Source organism: Hyalella azteca, unplaced genomic scaffold (assembly GCF_000764305.2).
Source record: "Hyalella azteca isolate HAZT.00-mixed unplaced genomic scaffold, Hazt_2.0.2 contig12860, whole genome shotgun sequence".
NCBI classification, from domain to species: domain Eukaryota; kingdom Metazoa; phylum Arthropoda; class Malacostraca; order Amphipoda; family Hyalellidae; genus Hyalella; species Hyalella azteca.
The window spans coordinates 232560-253308 of record NW_025942804.1 but is presented as its reverse complement, the minus strand read 5'-3'; the positions used below and the strand labels follow the sequence as shown (position 1 = coordinate 253308).

The 20749-nt window shown below is 39.2% G+C and overlaps 2 protein-coding genes across 2 annotated transcripts; both read left to right on the top strand.

Annotated features, from left to right (window-relative positions):
- Positions 1-233: 233 nt before the first annotated feature.
- Positions 234-6742, top strand: LOC108671548 (60S ribosomal protein L30). The gene is made up of 3 exons (XM_018159105.2): positions 234-304; positions 4568-4759; positions 6549-6742. The coding sequence occupies exons 2-3, from the start codon at positions 4587-4589 to the stop codon at positions 6724-6726; spliced, it is 351 nt and encodes a 116-aa protein (XP_018014594.1). The 5' UTR covers positions 234-304; positions 4568-4586; the 3' UTR covers positions 6727-6742.
- Positions 6743-6912: 170 nt separating this feature from the next.
- Positions 6913-14561, top strand: LOC108671544. The gene is made up of 12 exons (XM_018159101.2): positions 6913-7780; positions 8135-8214; positions 8421-8604; positions 8871-9381; positions 9635-9735; positions 11206-11311; positions 11534-12033; positions 12281-12444; positions 12701-12863; positions 13176-13332; positions 13639-13784; positions 14213-14561. The coding sequence occupies exons 1-12, from the start codon at positions 7552-7554 to the stop codon at positions 14299-14301; spliced, it is 2430 nt and encodes an 809-aa protein (XP_018014590.1). The 5' UTR covers positions 6913-7551; the 3' UTR covers positions 14302-14561.
- Positions 14562-20749: the final 6188 nt, after the last annotated feature.

Sequence of the window (20749 nt, the reverse complement as noted above, 5' to 3'; positions counted from 1 at the left end):
GTTCCAAACAGAGGGGAAAAAAATATAACGTGTTCAATTTGGCTAATTATCGTCAAGCCAGATAACTGCACAGTACATAAGATAATTTTTTTCTAACCAACGTTTCTGACGAATAGTTTTATTAAATTTGGAGGTATTAGCCTGTTTTTGAACGATAGAATTTCTGGTATATTTCTGGTATTTTGAGCTAGGCAATCTGGTATTCTCGCCAAGAAAAAACCTGGCAACACTGGTGCTCGCGTGTTGTCCGGCGATTCATTAAAATTCAACGACGCTTCCTGTAGCGAGCTTGCTCCTGGCTAAGGTAAAGTTTCTATCTGGTTTACATATTTTAGTAGAAGTATTATTTGATTTGATTATTAGTCAATTGCCCGGTATGCTCGGCTCAATTTTTTCTTTAGTAGGGCGCTACGGGTACGGGTTACTAGTAATATGACTGAATCTGAAGTTGTAACTTTGTGTGTGTATAGAATCTGTCTCTTATACACATCTAGATGTGTATAAGAGACAGGTTTATCATAGTCGCCTTTCACAAAATTCAAACGCTCACGCTTCCGAGGCGTCTATTCTGTACAGCACTTAAGTCTGAAAAACAATGATTGGTGATGGTTTTTGCCCAACGGAGCCTATTCCTAACACGGCATCAGGACATTTATATCGACGCTTCTGATGTCAGCTGGCGCGGTATTTTTATATTGTTCTCGGTGCGGTAGGTAACTTGGATGTTGCCGGTGATTGTCTACGAGGATGTCTATCCTCCTTTATTCAAGGTGTATTGTCATGACAGAAATGTAGGAAGCGATGGTTTCTTCTTAGCTGTTTTGGATAATTTATTCAGCACGAAGGAAATAAACATTTTCAAGCCTAACTGGGAGATCTTGTGGATCAGAGTGGAGCTGAAAAGCGGGGGAAGCATTCTAATAGGAAGAAGCTATTATCAACCTTCGGACTGTAATGTGGAAAGCCCAAATGAAATGATGGAGTTATCAAGACGTGTGTGTTTGACCTCCTTCGTTGTTTTGAAGGAAAGTCAATTTTGATGTTTGGGACATAGAGGAGTGGTGTGCTGAAATTGAAATGGTATCTTACCTGCGTCTCAATAAGACTCGTCAGTTCAGGGATAACATCGCTGACCTCGGCATGAAACAGATAATCGAGAAACCAACCAGTTGAGTCCATTCCCTTAATCCGGCGGTGACGAACCAATCCAACAAGTTCACTCGTAACTTACTTACGATTAAGCCTGGCCTTTATGACTACGAAGTTATCTGCACCCATCCTGCTCTAAGTTGCCCCCACAAACCAAATGGATGTATTTAAAGTGAGGCTCACTGGGCCTTCCTGCACAGATGTTCTAAAAACCTCGCCTTCCTCGCATTCTGTATTTCCCGATGCTCAGGTAATCTGATTTCTCTCAAGACGAGTCTTATTGATCTTTGAGTACAGTTCACTGTTCAAAACAGATTGGACACAGAAATAATGAACAGTGGATTGATGGGTTTATTTAGATACTACGCGGAGAGCTACTTCACCCCATACGAAAGGACGTCATTTATGTGTGGGATCCTTATACTGCAGAAGATATTGCCACATTTGAAAAAGTACAGCATAGATGAACACGATGCTTCTCGCATCGTTTCCGTCCGGCTTCCAGGGTAGAAAACATTATCCGAACTATGTGATGATCGCTGTTGCAAGCCAGGCAGATCCATGCAAGTCTTAAGATATTTAACAAAATCACCAAAAACCTAGGCGGATATGTGATGGCAAACGCCATCACATATTCGCCATCGCATGCTCCATTCAAAACGTCAGAAAGTCCCACCCCAGCAGTATGTTGTCCCCTTCAGCAGTAATGCCTGCGAACATGTCTCATCACCATCGTCTGACGTCTTTCCGGCAAGCGTTAGAATAGAATAGCAGTGTCGGCACTGAAGAAATAGGCCCATGGCCTGTTGCCGATTCTTGAATTTTTCGTGACTTGATTCGCAAGGGATCCGGCCTATGGAACCCGATCGTCCCATAACTGACGATTGATTGAGAATTTGAGATAGCTACTGGACTTATTGCCTGGTCCTGGTAAATGACCTCTTGTAAGAGTGTCTTCGTTTCGGCTGCTGCTATTTTATTTATCCCTTATTTTAGACTTTTTATCATATGTAGTCTTTTTTTGTTTCGTTATTTATTAGTTTTACACGATCACGAAGCTCACCAGTTTCTCTTTATTTTTAAAGTATTGGTTTAGTGTGTCGAGGCTGATGAATTTTATCATTTCCGTGCCTTTAGTGTGTGTGGCCTATTCTAAACAAAAACTTACTTTAAAAAGTGTTTTAGATTTATCAAACGATTAAGGATTGCTAGATTCTGCAAGCAACTAAAAAGAGAGAAAAAAAACAGACATTTCCCGGTCACAATGAATTTGGAAAGAGGGCGCACATTTGTCTGACGTCCGCGAGTCCGACCGTAAATTTGTCCAAGACGTTGACGAGTACTACTCCACCCCGAATGGCATTTATAGAATATACTTAGAAGTTTCTGGTAGTTTCATACTGAGAAGGAGATTTTTATTGAAGCTAAATTCGTTTGAATAAATAAACATATAACAAAGAATGTCTATGATTTCATGAATTAAGTTCAGAAATTCGAACAAAATTCTATTTATTGTTCTCAAAATATTGGAGCGGTACTTAACATTTTTCAATTGACAAAAAAATGTTAATTCTCACAAATGCGTTTTGAAATAGAACAATTGTGAAAAATTAGACTTCTGAAATTTGTATTCAAATTTTAGATGAAATGCATCTGGCAACATCGTGTCTTTCTAGGAGTGCTCGCTACTGTGGTCTTTACTCTTTCAGTTATATTTTATTTTATATCAATGTGTACAACAGTACAGTTACCATGAACGATTATATATTTCTTGGGACCTGATAGTTTTGAATTAAGAATCTTGAGCTGGGTTATAACTGTTATATATGAATAATTAAATATGATACTAAAATTTTTGTCTGAAACTATGTTTTCATTTGACTTTCAGTTAACCATTTGGATCATATTCACTGCCAGCTCTTGATGTAGGGAAACGTATACAAATTTTAGCTTACTTCAAGTTATTTCCTTGCAAGAAATATGTAAAGCTATCAATTCTCTTGTCTTATAAATTAAATGCCTGGATTTTCCCCAGTGTATCTCTGAACATATCAATAATAGCTCGTGTCAAACTCCACCGCTGGCAGATGGTATCTAGTATTGCCTTTTGGAAATGGCAGGTTTTGATAAATTTGTTTTTACGAAATGCAAACATTTTGGCCTCGTAATGATTTTTCATTGCTGCGGGTTTTTCAAAAACTGATAGCCTACTACCGTCACAAACTTCCTAGCTTTTTATATAAAGTTGGACATTGTCAAAATTTTGGCTTAAATGTTCTTCCAGACTTGACTGAGGTGCTATGTTTCTCAACTTTGACAAATGTTTGAATGGCCTTGGATTGTGAATTTTTTTATGAATATTTGAATAATTAAGTCTGTGCATTCAAAACTGCCCTGTTATGCCAGCATTTGTTATTGCTCCATGTGCTAAGTGTTGGCTAATGCTTTGTTCCTGTTGATTTAATGTCAGGTGTATTATATAGAAAATGAAGATTGAACATTTGCTTTATTGTAGTCTTATTTATTTCATATTGCCAATTTTTTTTAATAGAATCTAGCACAAAACGTTTCATTTTGCAATTTTGGATGCTGGCTGACATAAATGTTGAATGGAATGGGTATAAAATGAAGCATTATGTTTTGATTTTTCATGAAAAAAATTACACAGTTGGTAATTGAAGCTTGTTATTGTTTGCTTGATACAAAAATTTTCATATTTCTTTCCATGTTGTTAATTACTGTTAACTTGTGCTTGAGTGTCACTAAGACATTAATCATGAAAACAAGTGAAGGCATGCTTCTGGGCTTAGGTTGGACACTTTCAGTGCTGTCTTACGTTTCAATGGTTGCTTAATAATGTCTAAAAGACTTCATCAAATCAATGTACTTAGTTTTCAAAGCACCATGCATGTGATGGCTTAAAAGCTGAGATTCAGAAATGAGGTATATGATTTCCTATCAGTTTGAACATCAAAGTAATCTGAAGCTACACAATTGAAGCTGAAGGCTTTCTCCCTGTATATGTCTGAGTCAGCTCAGTGTTGTCAATCAATATACCCCACGCTAATTAAGCCGGCAGGTGTGCAAAAGCATGACTGTGTGCTACAGGTGGGCACAGAAAACTTCAGTGCTGTGTAGGTACAGCTCTCTGTGTTGTACCAAGAAGTGCTTGATACAAATAAACTTAATTTTATTAGATGTTCATTAACTTCTTTTTTCATGTGCTATCGATGGGTTAAGATTATTTTTCTTAGGACAAATTTAGATTGTGCATTTGATATGCATGATTATCATCGATTATATACACTTTCGGGACAGTTATTTTGTTTGATAATAGGATTTGAATTTAATTAAATTTGGCCTAATTCACCTTAGTGTTCAAAATGACAATTGTTTTGATTAATCTTTTGATTTGCAGGAAAAAGGAATCCATCGGAATGGCTCCAAGCGCATCCAAGAAGTCAAAGAAGCACATCGAGAGCATTAATGCTCGTCTTGCTTTGGTAATGAAGTCCGGCAAGTACAGACTGGGCTACCAACAGAGCCTGAAGGTGGTGCGATCTGGCAAGGCAAAGCTCGTCATCATTGCCGAGAATACCCCAGCTCTGAGGTTAGACTGCGAAACTACTTGATCACGGCTCTTGTTCTGGTTCCCTGATGCTGTCAAGGTTTTCATCTGCTTACCTAGCAGTTGGAAGCCATGTCAGTGTCAGGTGAGCTGCACTAGTGATGTGATCAAGTTGTGGAGTCTTGAAATGGCTCCACGCTTTGTATGGTCCTGCACCGAGTGGCAGTAAGCAAATGTAACTTAATCCTATAAGTAGCAGACTGAAGATGACGCAATACTTGCTTCTTAACTTGCTTTTCTCGCGTGCTTGTATTTTCAAAGTAGACGTTTGTCATTGTTTTTTTTAGCGGAGACTATTCATTTCGATTATTGTTGTGACCTTGTTGACAATGTTGAAGATTATGCGAGTATATTTACACTAATGTGTATATTTCCATATCTTGAGTGCATATTCCTTGACGCCTCAATTGATTCTGCCCGGACGCCACACCCGTGCTCTCTTCGAGTAATGCAGGTGCCAGTCTGAGAGCAGAGATCAAAAGCTCTCTAGGAACTAGTTGTGCACAAGTGCTTCTGGGCCCACGAGTGGCTAACACTATAGCAATTAAAAGCATATTGGATCATTTTTTTTGTTTTGATCATATTTTCAGTGGAGCCAGTATTCATTGTTGGTTATGATCTGAAAGTGTCAATAATTGCATTAGAATTGACGTCTGACGTTCAAGATTTGTACCAATGGCTTATATTTGAAATTTGTGGTATCTGTTCACTGAAGCGTTCACGGTATTTTTTTAATTTTAATGAAAGCATATCTCTGATAAGCTTGATTGAATAGAAATACTAAAGAGTTGGCAAGTTTATTGCATCTTCTGCTCAGACGCCACACCTACGCACTAAGAGTCGACAGGTTCCAGTCTGTAAGCGGAGAGAAATTGACGCTTTAGGAACCAGGTTCTATGAAAGTACTTGGGCCGAAGTTGCCAACAACAGTTCATTGAAAAAATTCGAGGTCTTGGCTCTAAGCTTAATTTAAAGCCGAGATGCGAATTACTGTAAACTACAGTGTACCATTATAAAACCTTAGTTTGGTGCTTTATGAATGTCGGGAAGTGTTATTTTTTAAGAGCTTTCGTTACAGATCTCGAGTGTTAGTTTTCCGCCTGTCAGTCTTCTAAAAGTCATAATTTAAAAGTTATGACGTCTCGTGGCAGGCTAGATAAAATGCCAATCAGGATACGTGATGCCTTGAGCATATGCGTGTTGTTGTTGGCTACATTTTTAGAGTTCTGGAGGAAATTATCTGGGCACGGTTCAGACATTGTCGAAGATTTGAGTAGTGAATTAGACTATGATTGAGCTATGACTAGATTCACGAAGCAGAATTAATCACTCTGGTTTACTGGCTCCTACTTGAAATTGTTGATTCAGCCAACCACATATGCCATATTTTGTGCTACCTGCACGGCCCGCAGCACCTACGACTGTGTAGAGTAGTAAAGTGCCAGTCTGAGACCAGAGGTTGAATTACGCTTCAATAATCGGCCACTCGGACTAGCTGGGTATAAGTTAGACAGTTTTGGCTATTGATTATTTAGAGATGTAGCTCTTGATTCTGTTGAACTTTTTTATCTCTTCTTTCATATTGTATCTTCCGTCTTTAATTTAGGTTCATTGTTCATAATCCTAATCTCTTGCTTATCGTTGTTCGAAGAGAATTATTTTTTTTATTTAAAAGCTAAGCAATTTCGCCCTGGGAGCATATCGAGGTTTTAAATAACTGCTCGTTGATAATTGACAGGCTTAGTTTTTAAAGTGGACTTTTCCTTCGCAGGAAGTCAGAGATTGAGTACTACGCAATGCTGGCCAAAACTGGAGTCCATCACTACAACGGCACCAACGTCGAGCTCGGCACTGCATGTGGCAAGTACTTCAGCGTGGGCACCTTAGTCATCACTGATCCCGGTGACTCTGATATCATCAGGACCATGCCTACTGGTGATCAACAGTAAATTTGATCCAAATGCAGAAGAGTTTTTTTTATTGAACCTGTTCGGTGATATTGGTGAAAAGCAAAGAAACTAGATGGGTAGCAAGATTTTTCGGTAGAAATCGTTGATGAAATTGTATGAGAGCTCTAATTGGCTACTAGCGGACCGTTTCATTAAGCGACAATAATTCTGAACCACTCTCGTTCACGAATAAGAATTAACAAGTCAGCTAGGTTCTTTCCACTAGCTCACTCTCGCAAATGTTTATTTAATCGAAATAGTTGACATCCCAAAAGCATAGGGCACCATTGCATTATACATACTTCTTGTGTGCCGGGTACTAGAATCACCTGTCAGGAATCGCTTCGTCATAGCATCGATTCGTATTCGGTGTATGTTTTGATTCTGGTTTCAGTGTGGCTGTGACTAACGTCGAACCAGGTTGCTGCCATCCGCAGCTCGGCTAGGAAAATTTCAATCTACTTGAATTGATTTTATGTGCTCTGGAACCTGAATTTTTTAGAGGTGGCTGGAAAACTGTAGATCGTTGGTTTGCTCGAGAGATGCTTGCTCCAACGCAGATCGAGAGGATCTAAAAATTCAATTCCTCCAAGTAATTTGAATTTGCCTGTCTGGTGTCACATCTTGAATATCTAATTTCGGGCTTTACTTCGCTTCGTAACAGCGGGAGTGCTCTGTTGACGCTGAGATTTGCTTGACCTGCCTCATGTTATTACATCTTGCTTCGCTTATAGTCAAAATGCCGTGGAAAAACTAGTTGAAAGAAATCGTCGCTGATCAAGAACCCTTGATTTTCTATTCCTTAACGTTGACTCGAATGATTGAATGGAGCGTTATTCGGAAAGAAGCAAACTGTCGCAACCGGTAGATCGGCTGACCAATCTTGACGGCCGTGGTCAGTCCGGTGAAGAATCTACCAGCAACAAGAAAGCAACTGGCGATCCGGTGGTTCCTGCAATTGATCACCGTGACACGGTGGAAAGCGACGACGGTATCTCTGAGGCTGAAGCCGGCTCAATATCAAGAGGCTCGTCGGCATGCAAAAATATAATCGGTGAGCGACTTGGGCATGTATGCTCTTTTTGTGTTCAACTCAAGTCAACAGTTACTGATTTCTGTTAAATGACTGCGATTTCTGAATTTGTTGCCTCTAAAAATTGCGATGGTTGGAAATCGTAACGCGTTGGTATTATATTAAATGCATGCAGTCGTTGGTCGAAAATCTAATTATTCTCTAGGGTTTCCGAATAAGTGTAATTTATTAAAAAGAGCAAGATCGTCTTGCCTGCTATTTTTAGATATATATATTTTTTACCACGCGTTCAGCATCAACGTGCCAATATTATAGAAACATGAACTTAGTAAATTGTATTCGTGATGTTATTTCTTCGTTTTTTTTCTGGTGAAGACGAAGCCGAGGAGTTGCTGGAAGAGGTTTGTTTTGTTACCATCAACGCCGGCAAGATCGCATCTGAGGAAGTGAGAGAGGTGTGAACCGTCTTTCTCTATTGGTTATTTATGTACTACATAGTGAAATACGTGCATCCTCTTCAACCACTATATGCGAATTAGCCCAGAAATTTAAACGTAATATCCATTATTACATCTACATTAGTTTCTTGCCTCAATGTTCTATAAATAAAGTATTACCCAGTATGGGAACGATTTTACCACTAGTTTGCATATTCTGGAAGGGTTTGGAGTTGCTCACCGCTCCGGAGGAGGATGCGAAGTTTGGCGGCGGTGATGTTGTAGCAGCAGTGCTGACGTTGGTCACCTTCAACATCGACCTGATATCTGATCTGCTGCTAGCGCGACATCTTAGCCAGGGAGATGATGTGGACCGCCGTTGGGCAGTGGCTACCTTCTGTATGACTGGTACTTTGAAGTGTGCAGTAGTGGTTCATTACCAACTCGAAGATTCTGGTTATAAAGAATCAAATGAATACTTTTTGCCTTTTGCGCCAAATTATTCTATGCTTTTGGGTGTTAACAGGTTATGCTTTTAATATTTTGAACTGTTATAGATAACTAGTTTTTGTATACGCTGTAGACGAATATTGATGTTGGGATTTTCTGTCTCCTTGAGGCTGTGTGCGATGTCTTGCGTTTCTTAAGTTTCACGAGAATTTCACATGTTGCAGTAGTTCCGCTGGTAGTGGTGAACGGATTCAGCCTCTATTGGTACTGGTTTGATTCCCACCCTCACACCAAGACGATCGTAGCCGCTCTCCCGTTGGAAAATGTCGATGAATGTGACAAACGTTTTGCGGCTGATGAAGATGCTTCAGATGCGACTTCAGAATCGCCTCCATCTGCTACCAGTAATAACGATCGTTATGAAAAAGAAAATAACATCTCTGTCGGAATGAACAAAAATGAACGAACAATCTCTCGAGATAATTCATTGGGCACTTTAAACGATCCTGCAGCGAACACAAGCGACGAGTTAAATTGTTTTAACAGAAACGCGAATATTGTAGCGAAAAGCCCTTCAAGTAGTTTGAAATCCCATGGAGCTTGCATAAAAAACGAGGAGGAAATTATTGATGCCAAGAACGAAATTAGTTTTCCTCATCAAAATCGAGTGAAGTTGACGATGGTTTGGTGTCTTCGGTTTTTATTTCATTTTACTATGCAAGCAAATTCTTTGCGGTACGTAGGATTCTCGTGCATTGCATAATCTCGATTTTTTTTAGCCAAAAACTATTGATGTTTGATGATTTGATAATGACGTTTGACACGTCGATAACCTAGCATCAATCATGGCATTTGATCCTTCTTTGTTATTATATGCATGATCATTGTTTATTGGGATAATGTTACTAATTGATGATTATACTGCCTTAAAGATATAAGGTTCTCAAACATTATTCGTTCAATTATGTCAGCGTCACATGTATTGCAGTCAGCTGGATTTACTCTACTACGGCACGCGCAGCGTAGCAACTGTTCGACAGAAGCACAATACGCACAACGCTCGAGCTTTTTTCAAGCCTAAATCCCTTGGTAAGAAAAAAGAAAAATTTTCTTTGTAATAAAATAATTTTTACATTCCTCGACAGGACTGAACAAAGGAACGACCTAAACGGAAGTCAAACCATCACTAGTAAAGCAAGTTTGTGCTAAGTGGTTCACCCTTTCGTAACGGCAATGTGTTCTACAACTTTTTATTCGTATTTTTCTACAGTATCATCATGAACTTGGACCGAATATTGCATCTCCGTAAAAAATAATTATATACATGTTAATGGGAAAAATTATATAATTGGGACTAGAAAATCCCGGTATTATATGGTTCCAACTGAGGTGACACAATTTGCGACATCACTGATTTTGATAAAAAACAACATTTTCGTAATATTTTTTGTTAGTGGTTGAATATTATCACAAACTTCCTTTGGCAAACGCGTGTAATAGCTTATATAATATCATATCCCAGAAAGAACAAATATTATTATTCCTTTATTAATTACGTTGAAAAATTACTCGACACATCGAAATAACAATTCTAAAGCCCGTCAAATTGCGCATCCACACGCGCTTCGTCCAGCACATATAATTTTCTTTGATAGCATCACGCGATGTCTCGAATAACAAATGTAGCGTTTCTATTTTTAAGTCATGAATTGGGTCGGATGTTTCGGAAACAAATGGATCTTTTTTATTGAACATTTGCTACGCACAACATATGTCAGAACACATGAATTTAGTATTCTTTCAAATTACCAAATACTACAGTACATATACTTGGAGTTCCTGTTTTAAATAGTTCCTTACCTAATTCGAGACTGTAATTTCAGCTATGGAAAATCGCTTCTACTTGAAGAATTTCTATGTTTATTTTATTTCAAATTCTTTTAATGATTAGTATGATTGAGAATTTTTCTCGGAATACATTTTTGTTGATTGAGTCCAATCAAAGCATTCGTGACGAAGAAGGGACATTGCGTGATTACCTGTTCCATGATTGCTGGCCTGACCCGACGTTATGGATTCGGTGCACGATATTGTTCTGGCATACTGATGTTCTTGAGAATAGCTTGGACACCGACTGCCCAAGAGACGATCGCAACCGTTCAGTGTGCATTAAATTGTTAAGGTACATGAATCTGCTTACGTGTAATTTTTTACGTGGCGAGTCAATATGTCTGTGTAGCGCAGTGGTTACATTTCATAGTACCAGGATTGCAGCAGAGGTGCGGGTTCGATCTCAGCTCTGTGCGTCAGTTTCTGGTCGGAATCGGCAGGGAGGCCGGGCGGTTAGGCAATGCAAATTTGGAGCAGTGAATTGCGAGTTCGAGACCGTAACAAGCTGTGAATGTTCTGCGATGTTAAGAATCGGCGACAGGCCTACGGCCTAATAAACGCTGAAACCGACATTGCATTGTATTATCATCTTCAACTTCAATTGTATTATCAATTTTAACTTTATTAATATTCGACTACGTTTGGTTTAATATTTACATATTATTCTAGATGGAGACCGATACGAGTCGAAACGGTCTGCAGCTTATTCCACTCGTCCGCCAGACGTTCGTGAAGGTTTTGAGGTTCCCGACTCGCTCGTAAAAGAAAAAAAGAGGTTAGAAACGATAACTGTTCCTCATTATAAGTATCTGTAAATGTGGTCTTAACTACTTTTATTACACAGTTACACGGAGATAATAAATTTCATACACCCAATGGTTTGAATTAGCTGTCATATATGTTTAGGAATGATATTTTATTCTCTTTTTCACCACGTTGAAATAATTTGTAAGAGTAAGCATTTTGTTTCCTTATAGCCAGTATAATAATTACGCAGGTTTCAGGAGCTCTGGTTGCACGCTGAGAGTGACGGTGCAGCGCTAGATCTGATCGGCGCGGTACTACAAGACGTTCCTCAAATAATCCTGCAGCTTTACTTGCTTGCGCTTTCGGTGCCTCTTCTGTCAGCGTCCGTCATGCAGTACAACAGATTCTTACAAGGATTCCGAATTGACTCTTGGCTCTTCGAGAAAATTTTCTCCGAAGTTATATCCACTAACTCGAGCAATCTCACTTCACTTATGGGCTATGATGTGGAATTTCACGTTGAAAATATTGTTGATGGTAATTTAGCTCTACCCGGTACTCAGTCCCAGCGTAATATCTATGAAGAAGCAGCCGGTAATTTTAATTACTCAGATTTAATGAGTTTGAATTACTCGTCCAGCGAATTTGCGAAAGCAGTTTTATTGAACAACTCAGAGGCATCTGTAGCGACGTTTGTTTTGAGGTTAACAGCACCCAAAGAACTCCTGCCAGATACTGAACAACATCTAGGTGAGTCTTCCGTTTATTTCATTAAAAATTTTCACCAGTGAGGATTTTCTTGCTTTTTAGTAACGAAACATTGCCTGCAATATAACGCAGAAAATACGTATTGTTATATCGTAATATGTCATTGCAATGTTTCGCATAAAATGTTAGTTTTCGAGGTCGTTTAAATTTTATTAATATAGTTCAATGGTCGACTACATTTTTGAGTTGTATTAAATGTTTGAACATTGTTATAAATTTTTATTTTCAGTTGCGCTGCAGTTACTTTGTCTGTGCGGCTCGCTGTGTGCCGTGTCGTGGTCAGCGACGTCGTGGGTGAGAGCCGTGAGGCTTGCCTCCCTCCGCCTCACCAGCCTCTCCCCCGCCTCACTTCTTATCCTCACGCTCGCTCACCTTACTGCCATCGTGCCACAGGTTTAATTTATCATGATTTCTTCATTCTTGATTTTCAAATTTGTCATCGTTGTAAAACGTTACCTGCTTATAACTGGAGGCAAGTCCTTTATTGTTGATTTATAAATCGCTAAGCCATTTATTGCACTGTGGTGTGATCGCTTTCAGGAACATTGTTTTAATTTATGCCTTGAATATGACCCATGAAATTCGATACAATTTGATAAAAGTTAATTTACTTTATAATATCAGAGTTTAGTTGACAAATCTTACTCAGGTGATGTGTTATGCGGCCCTGGCGACCACGTCACCGGAGCTGCTGCTGTTGGTATTGCTGCTGCTGTGGGCGCTTCACACGACCTGGATCCTGAGTCAGTTGGTTAAGTGGTCGCAGTCACGCAGACAACTGCTCGAGTGGTTCCCTCACGACATACGGACAGGTGATCAATTTATTCGCTCTTCATGTTAGGTTTCATGTACTTGTTCGCTCATTTAGGTTAACGAGCGAATGCTATTCCATTAATGTGGCCTTCCATTTTTTGTAAATATATTTTTCGAATTCTCTTCGTTTAATTTAGTTAGACTTCTTTTGTGACACACGGACAGCTGATATTTATCCGCGCAGTTGGGTTAACAATAGAATGAAGTCATATTGACTTGAGCATCCATTCTTTGTTTATGCTTCTTCAAATTCTGTTGATTTAGTTGAGTTACAGAGCTCCCCTTGTGTTAGTAATCAATTAATTGCGCAGGCTTGTGTCGACGTGCCGACGACGTGTGTCTGAGTGCTGCTCTGGCCCTAGTCTTCTTGCTGACATTCCTGGACGTCGCAGGCGACGAGTCTGGTGCGATGGCTGCAGCGCACGCGGCGCTGCGGCTTGCAGTTCAGCTCGCAGTAGCGTCTGCTTGGTGAGCTCAGATATAAGTAAAGAAGTTTTAAGCTTTGTGCAAATCGCTTATAAAATGAGGTTAAATATGGTAACACCCTGTAAGCATAAATAGTATCGTGCATATTATGCATGCATTAGAACTCAAGACGACAAGTTTATTCATTCTTTGTAATGTGCCAAATCGGCACCAATTCCCGGAATATTTTCATCAAGAATTTTTTTCTGTAACTACTAATTTTATCGATGAAGAACGCAACTTACACATATTTATTCAACTAAGTCTTGATGCCAAAATGTAATAAAGCAATGAATGCAATGTATGCAGGTACGTCTCGACAGGAGGTGTGCAGTGGGTGCAGCAGGGGCCGCTGTGGTTCGTGCTCACTGCAGGCGCTCTGCACGCCGCCCTCACAGCGGCCCACTACCACCTCACACGGTGGGCGCATGCGACCCACTTCCCTCCCAAGAAACGTAAAAGCTCATCTTTATAGCAATGAAAATCATGATAAAATGACCTTGACAACGTTAAATATACAATGTACAAACCAAAAGAAAGTTATGTGAAAAGCGAGTGTCATCTGACCCCGAGAGTCTTGTCCAGCTTTTAAAGAGAATAGTTAAAGTTTAAACAATTTGCTTGGAAATGCAAAAACATGCTTGAAGACATTATAATGTAAAAAAAATCATTGACCGCACTGAAAAAAAAATTCTGATACTTCTGATAAAGCGGCAGCAATGCAGCTCGCACTGAGCAATTGAAACTAGTCATTTAAGCGAACTTTGCACATTGAAGGCTTGTCCGCGCAATTGTTACAAATCAAATGATCTTGAAGTTGGAACAACTTGTTAAATAACTTTTGGCCACACTTCATATAGTATCGATAAATCTTATGTTGCAGAAACCTTGGACGACACGCGCTACGAGGACGAACTGAGAGGAGCAGGTGAAGAACAACCGCCCGAAACGAGTCGCACCGAAGTTGTTTGAAACTAGCACATTACGAGAGACAATTAGGAAACGCTTAGTAGCTCTTCTCCCAATACGGTAATATCATGAAAACATATTTTTTTGCGTTTCAAGCAGATCAAATCTGGAAGTATCATCCATGATTAAGCAAATTGAATTACATAATTATCTCGCATTATCTTGTCCATTGAAAATTTTAGAAATTGCAATATTGTGGATAAGGAACTAAATCATGTCTTGTAACGATATCAAAGTTGCAGAACCGTTGCCACGTCAATAAAGGGGGAATGAAACTAAAATTGGATTATTATTCCTATACTGGAAGAGAAATATAATCAATAACACAGTACATTACATCTCTTCAACGTCAACTTATAGAAGTACAAGAATACTGATAAACAGGAATGAAAACGTCAACTTATTGAATCGTCTGTCAGGAGTAAAAAACATGAAATGACGATCCGTTGCATTCGCATCCCGTTAACAAATGCCAGGTAACAGAAGTGAGCAATAACGGACTTGTACAATTTCTGTTGCTTTTGGTAATGGTTATAGTTACAGCGGAAGAAAGCGGTTCAATCATGGCTAATGCTGGACATTTTTCTTTGGGCAAATGTAATATTTTGCTCAGAAACTGAAGTTCAGCAATCGAAACTTAGACAATAGACAAAATCACAGGTTTCACGAAGCAAATCCAATAGCATACAAATGCTCCGCATCTACATGCCTGACTACTATGTTAGCACACTGCACAATGTACGGTGATTGTTTTCAGGATTTTATCACCTTGCAGTAGTAATAAATAGTTGTTTATCAACACAGTACGTTGATATACTTTGAAATTGCACGAAAAAAAGATTGCCTGTGTAACACAATGAACAGTTCCCGCATAATAATGCCCAAGCCAATTCGTTACCTTAGGGGATAAAATTCATCTCTTAAAAGTTAAAGAAGCCTTACGCTACAATGAAAGACTCTGGGTAATTCATCATAATTATAAAAACATTTAGTCCTTTTAAGTGATCACAAGAAACTCGTCGCAAGACATAACTCTGCACAACCCTACAAAAAACTGGAATCAATGAGCACAAAGGTTGATGTATCAAACGGCAGCAAGAAGTAGGACTTGCAGCTACGCGATTCATGAGAAGCGGAATCAACAGTTTTCTAGAAGTTATGAAATTGACGACGGTTTAATCACAGCAAGTGAAACACGAGAACAAATCAACGGCAAATTAATCGTGTTTGGTTCACAAACAAATTTTACATTCCAAAATGATCTTTCCACAATAAAGGCTTTCCAGGTGCATATCAACGTGGAATAACTGGAAACTTGGGGCGACATGATTTTAATACTGACAGATGATACCACTGGAGTTATTCAGTAACTGCGATGATTCTTACGACTCATCACCACTTGACAGTTGCTCATAGTCGTACATTTTTGAAGGAGAGTCACTCTCGGTATCAGCACTTGATTGCTTTACTAACTGAGCAAAAGTTCCTTGAGCTACGTTCATGCTAAAATCTCCTTCAGATGCGTGGATAGCTTTCGTTACTTTCCGTTTGCGAACATTTCGTTTCTTTTTTGTTGGCTCTGACGCATCTTCCATCGCACTATTTTCGGAAGAGGAAGGATCTGAGCTTGATATCGGGATATCAGATGAATTCGAGTCTGAAAATGAAGACGTTACATCAGAAGTGTCATCATTCCAGACATTGCTTTCAGTTTCGCCCGGGGAGTCACTACAAGATGCTACTGGTCATAAACGATATCTCCCAGTGATGGAAGAGATGCTGAAACGGCTTGTACTTTCATCAGCGCTGGAGTTGGATGCGAGGAAGCTGGAAATATTTATTTCAGAAGACGTGTCTGAGTCAACGTCCTCTCCCTCATCATTTCTTCTCAACGAGGGCGTGGATAATCCACGACCATGATTTACTGCTCTAAAATCATAAGGATTGTATGAGCCTTGCTTAGTTCGCAAAAGAGAGCAAGAAATGCGCGCGACGACTTCATATCTCACACATTCCATTGCCATTAGTTTAGAAAACTTACGAGGGATGCAGAGAATATCACATACACTCCTAGTCATTGCCATGTTGAGATGCCATTCTAGATTTCTGCAGGTGGCGCATAGTCTGCGCAATTCAAAACAACTTTGGCACGATATCACAGGTTCTGTTGCAGTGATAGCTTCTCCATTGACGATCATTCCGCTTCTGATGCCAACAGGGAAAACAATAGGCCCAACGAAGCGTAGAGCATAGCCATGCGTACGACGATACACAAGAGTCTTCGCGCTGACAAGACTTTTAAAAATGCGACGCATGCATAAAGACTGAAGGCTACCTCGATTGCCGAAAACGTGATACACGAGGTCACCACTCATTTCCCTTAGGTCTTCTTCCAGATAGCCAAACTGAGAAAGAGTGGCTATGTTCATGATTACTGGGAAGGCCGATCTAGTGCATCGTACAGGCAATTCTGCGAGAGGTCGAACCACAGCATCTAAGACATGTTCAATACTCGAGACGGCATCCAGTAAGTTAGGAGGATAAGTCACACTGTCATTTTTATTTTCTACGACAGTCCACTTCTTAACGTGGTCTTTCCAGTAAGAACTTTGAAGAAGAGGCATGATGAAAACGGGCTTCGGGCCTCGGAATGTCTGCTTGAAAGGCTTGTCCGCAGAAACTGCGCATTCAAATTCATCGTTCAGTCCTTTGATCAACAAAATTTTGGCTAACTGAACATGTCCCATAAAGATGCAACGCCAGACATACTCCGAGTGTCTCGCTTGCAAGTTTGAACGTCTCAGAATATTTTCCATTCGGGTTTTTTTGTTTTGGTCTACGCGCTGGTAAAGATCGAGGAACTTGTTCATTTGTTCGGTCAGGTTGACTGACAACTTGCCGGCCCGAGATAAAGCTTCGGCCAATTCAATATCACCACACCCCAACACGATGTCCAATACCATCAGGTCTTGGGCGATGGGCACATTTGACATAGTCATCATGTAGCAAACCACTTGGAATGCTTCAGATCTAAAACGCGAGTAGTCTTCTAGCGAGCATTTCATAACATGTCCGTTCAAATCATATGCACTGCGAACCAAATTTTCTCTAATATGTTCATCAATCCAGATTGAGGAGGAAAATGTAGTCTTGGTTAAATAGAATTCATTCAGAACAGTCGAGTTCTTTATTTCTTCAGCAGTGAGGGATAAGTCGAGATTTTCGCTAATCCACTTATAGCATTCATAACGCATCAACAGTTGCACAAAAGGAGCTTCAATGGATCGCAATTTCCGTTTATTGGAGGCTTCATTGACACGGTGATGACCGAATGAACCGAGTTCATCATTTTGATCAAACAGCTTTTTGAATTTCATCGGAGTAGGCTCTACTCCACATCTAAGTAGGGCCATAACAAGTTGAAGATGCAGTGTGTCAGTAGCAGTACAAGTCAGAAACAAGGGCCCTCCTCTAGTCATCTCTTTTTTAACTATGAGACTGAGCTGGGTTAGCGCGTTGATGTTAGATGCCTCATGCTCTGGCACATCTTTAAGCGCTGCAACTTTTATTTGAAGAAATTCGTTTAGACTACTCTCGTTGAAGTTTTCTCCATCGGTATCAGAACTTTCTTCTGTCGTTTTAGAACCAGAATTCAAGAAAACACACGGTTCTACAGCAGCTTCAGAATCCACAAGCGAGTCGATTGAGTTCACGCGCAAGTTGGGGTTTGTGAACTTAAGAAGAAACTGGATTTCTTTATCAAATTCGGCGCGAGTTAGAACCGCAGGAGTTTCTGAACTGACATGTCTTGAAGTACTTCCAGTATTCCACATTTCCTCTAAAGAAGCTCCATTTTGAGTCTCTAGATTAGTCCGATAATTTTCTGCAGCGTTAACAGGCGTTGCTAATCTTTCAGGAACCGCTCTTGCTTTTCCAGATTCTGTAGGATTCAATTTTGTTTCAGAAACCGAGTCAAAACACTCCAGTCTAACTACATTACTGGTTATTCTGTTTTTGTCTGGTTTCAAGGAACCAATAGATTTTTCACACTTTTGTAAGCGCACAGCAATTGGGGCTTGAGTTTCGACCTCATGAACTATGCTACAGTTTGCAACAGGGTAGCCTACAGGGCACTTGCATTCTAAGCATTCCGACTTCGTATCAAAGTTAAATTGGGGAATCAAATTTGGGTATCTTTCACGCGTTTCACGGCACTTTTCGAAAAACCTCATGCAAGTCTCTACAAGAGACAGAGGACGTGTTGTATTTTCTTCTGCAAAAACGGTTACATTTTCAGAATTCTCTTCAGTCCAAGCCCAAAAGCATTCAGGGTACACAAATTTCAAGATCCTCAAGACATCGGGGAACTTTTTCTTGCAAATGAGAAATTTCAACGGGTTTCTGTACATATCAACTTGTTCGTCATCCCCGTCGTCTCTAGGAGTTACGGGTACGTTGGTATTTGCCGTAGAACGATCCATTTCGAATCACGAGATCAAATTGCTTTAAAGAAAATCCAATACAAATGAAACTAATCCACTGCATATAAAGTATTGTCATAGAGAACAATTGAAATCTGACAAATCCTGAACCACGAAACCTGTGGAAGAAGCCAGTCACAATTTAAAGCAAAGAATATCAGGGTATTACGCTTGTTTCATGGTTACATGATTAACCGATCACACTTAAATTGTTTTGATTTAGAGGGGAAAGAAAAGCTCTTGAAAAGCTACAAATGCTGCGGTGAGTTTGTATGCTAATGCTTTGTAGTTGTATTCATCCAACTTGAGCAAAATACTAGCAAGTGCAACTTTTTTTTTGTTATACTCGGTTATTAATAACACATGCATAATGCGTATACCTATCCTATATTAAATTTCGATGAGAAGATTTAGAAATAATATAACAAATGGACGGAGTATGTCAATAATAATTTCTACAGCACATACAACAAAGGACTCGGGAACCCGAGGAGCGTCCAACTCCCCTGCTGTGAAGTAACTTCCAGCCCCTGAGGTATTCAAAACTCATTCATACTTTCTATGATCACAATTGTCTACATGAATTATGCATGCAATATATATGCATAATACTGATAATACATAGAATTATACATAGCGTCGCTATGCCCTGTATTGAACGATTCCCCCCAAAAGTTGATTCAGGGATAAAAATATAGCAGGACTCTACTAACTGCCGGTAGTGCCCGGTACTACCAAAAGAAGGAATGAATCATCAACAGGCATATATTTTAGTGTTTATTTAACTTTCATAGATAGTGAGTAGTGTAGATGTCAATATAATAACATTCTGAGAGTGAATCGTGGCACAAAAAGGTAATTATTAAACATATTTGCAGCGAATGGCAACAAAAAGGCGGCGACGTGGTAAACATTTTGGTGAGTTGCGTTCTGGTAATGTAAAACGTAGATATTTTATTGCTTTGTTATTAACAATAGTCGGCAAGAACGGATACGATATTATACATTCAGTTGGAACAATATTAAAAACAAGAAAAACTCCCAGCCACAAGTTTCAGGGTTGATTTGCGTAGGGAAAACCTGATGACGTCATAATTTTAGATGACGAAAATATCTATAACGTAAAAAAACAACAACAACAACAACAAAAATATAAAAAAATAATACCTGACCCGTTTGAACTTACGGAAGATAATTGTATTGAAATGGAGGATTTTACTTCAAAATCTAAATAATTATCAATCACAGCACATAAACATTGAACATAGAACAGAATAGAAGTGCAATATAAAATGGAAAATACGTCTCGCTGATGGAAGCCGCATTGGCATAATAATGATGATACAGCTTTGTTGACGCACTGACGCCATCATAAGATACAAGTTGTCGGTATGCAACAGGAACAATTGCCGACTTCATTAACTCGTAATAATAATAATGATCAGATAATTCGTGTACTTATATATCGAGTAACACGAACACGCACAAGAACCGTAGCAACAGGGCTACACGAACACTACGACTCACGCACACGAATGCTACTCGTAAAGAGAACAGTGACTTGACCCTCATATCGTATTTCTTCAATAAGAAATACCAAGGTGAAAAATAAAGATAATAAATATACGAATGTTGGAAAGAGGCTTGAATAGAATCAACAAATTCTAAAAATTAACTTATTATAATTGAAATAAATATTATATAATATAAAGTTTAATAGAGCAGGTCTGAAAATAAAATATATAACAAGAAAAGCTTTGATAGCAAATCAGCACAACTGTTCTCATCAATAACAAAATTAGACGAGACACTCATTAATATGTCATTTCTATTAGCAGACTAATAAGAGAAACATAATTATAATTTCTTCAATACTGTAAAGTAGAGAATTATCACAGAAATTGTACAATTCAGTTCAAACAAATAAGATAACCACCACCTGGTGACACACAGTACGGCTATAGGCACTA

Excerpts from the sequence above, each read along its gene's own strand:
- LOC108671548 (XM_018159105.2), top strand. The coding sequence starts at position 4,587 with ATGGCTCCAAGCGCATCCAAGAAGTCAAAGAAGCACATCGAGAGCATT. Across the intron at positions 4,760-6,548 it reads GAGAATACCCCAGCTCTGAG|GAAGTCAGAGATTGAGTACT; the intron begins GTTAGACTGCGA and ends TTTCCTTCGCAG.
- LOC108671544 (XM_018159101.2), top strand. The coding sequence starts at position 7,552 with ATGGAGCGTTATTCGGAAAGAAGCAAACTGTCGCAACCGGTAGATCGG. Across the intron at positions 7,781-8,134 it reads GGCATGCAAAAATATAATCG|ACGAAGCCGAGGAGTTGCTG; the intron begins GTGAGCGACTTG and ends TTTCTGGTGAAG. Across the intron at positions 9,382-9,634 it reads ATGCAAGCAAATTCTTTGCG|TCAGCTGGATTTACTCTACT; the intron begins GTACGTAGGATT and ends CATGTATTGCAG.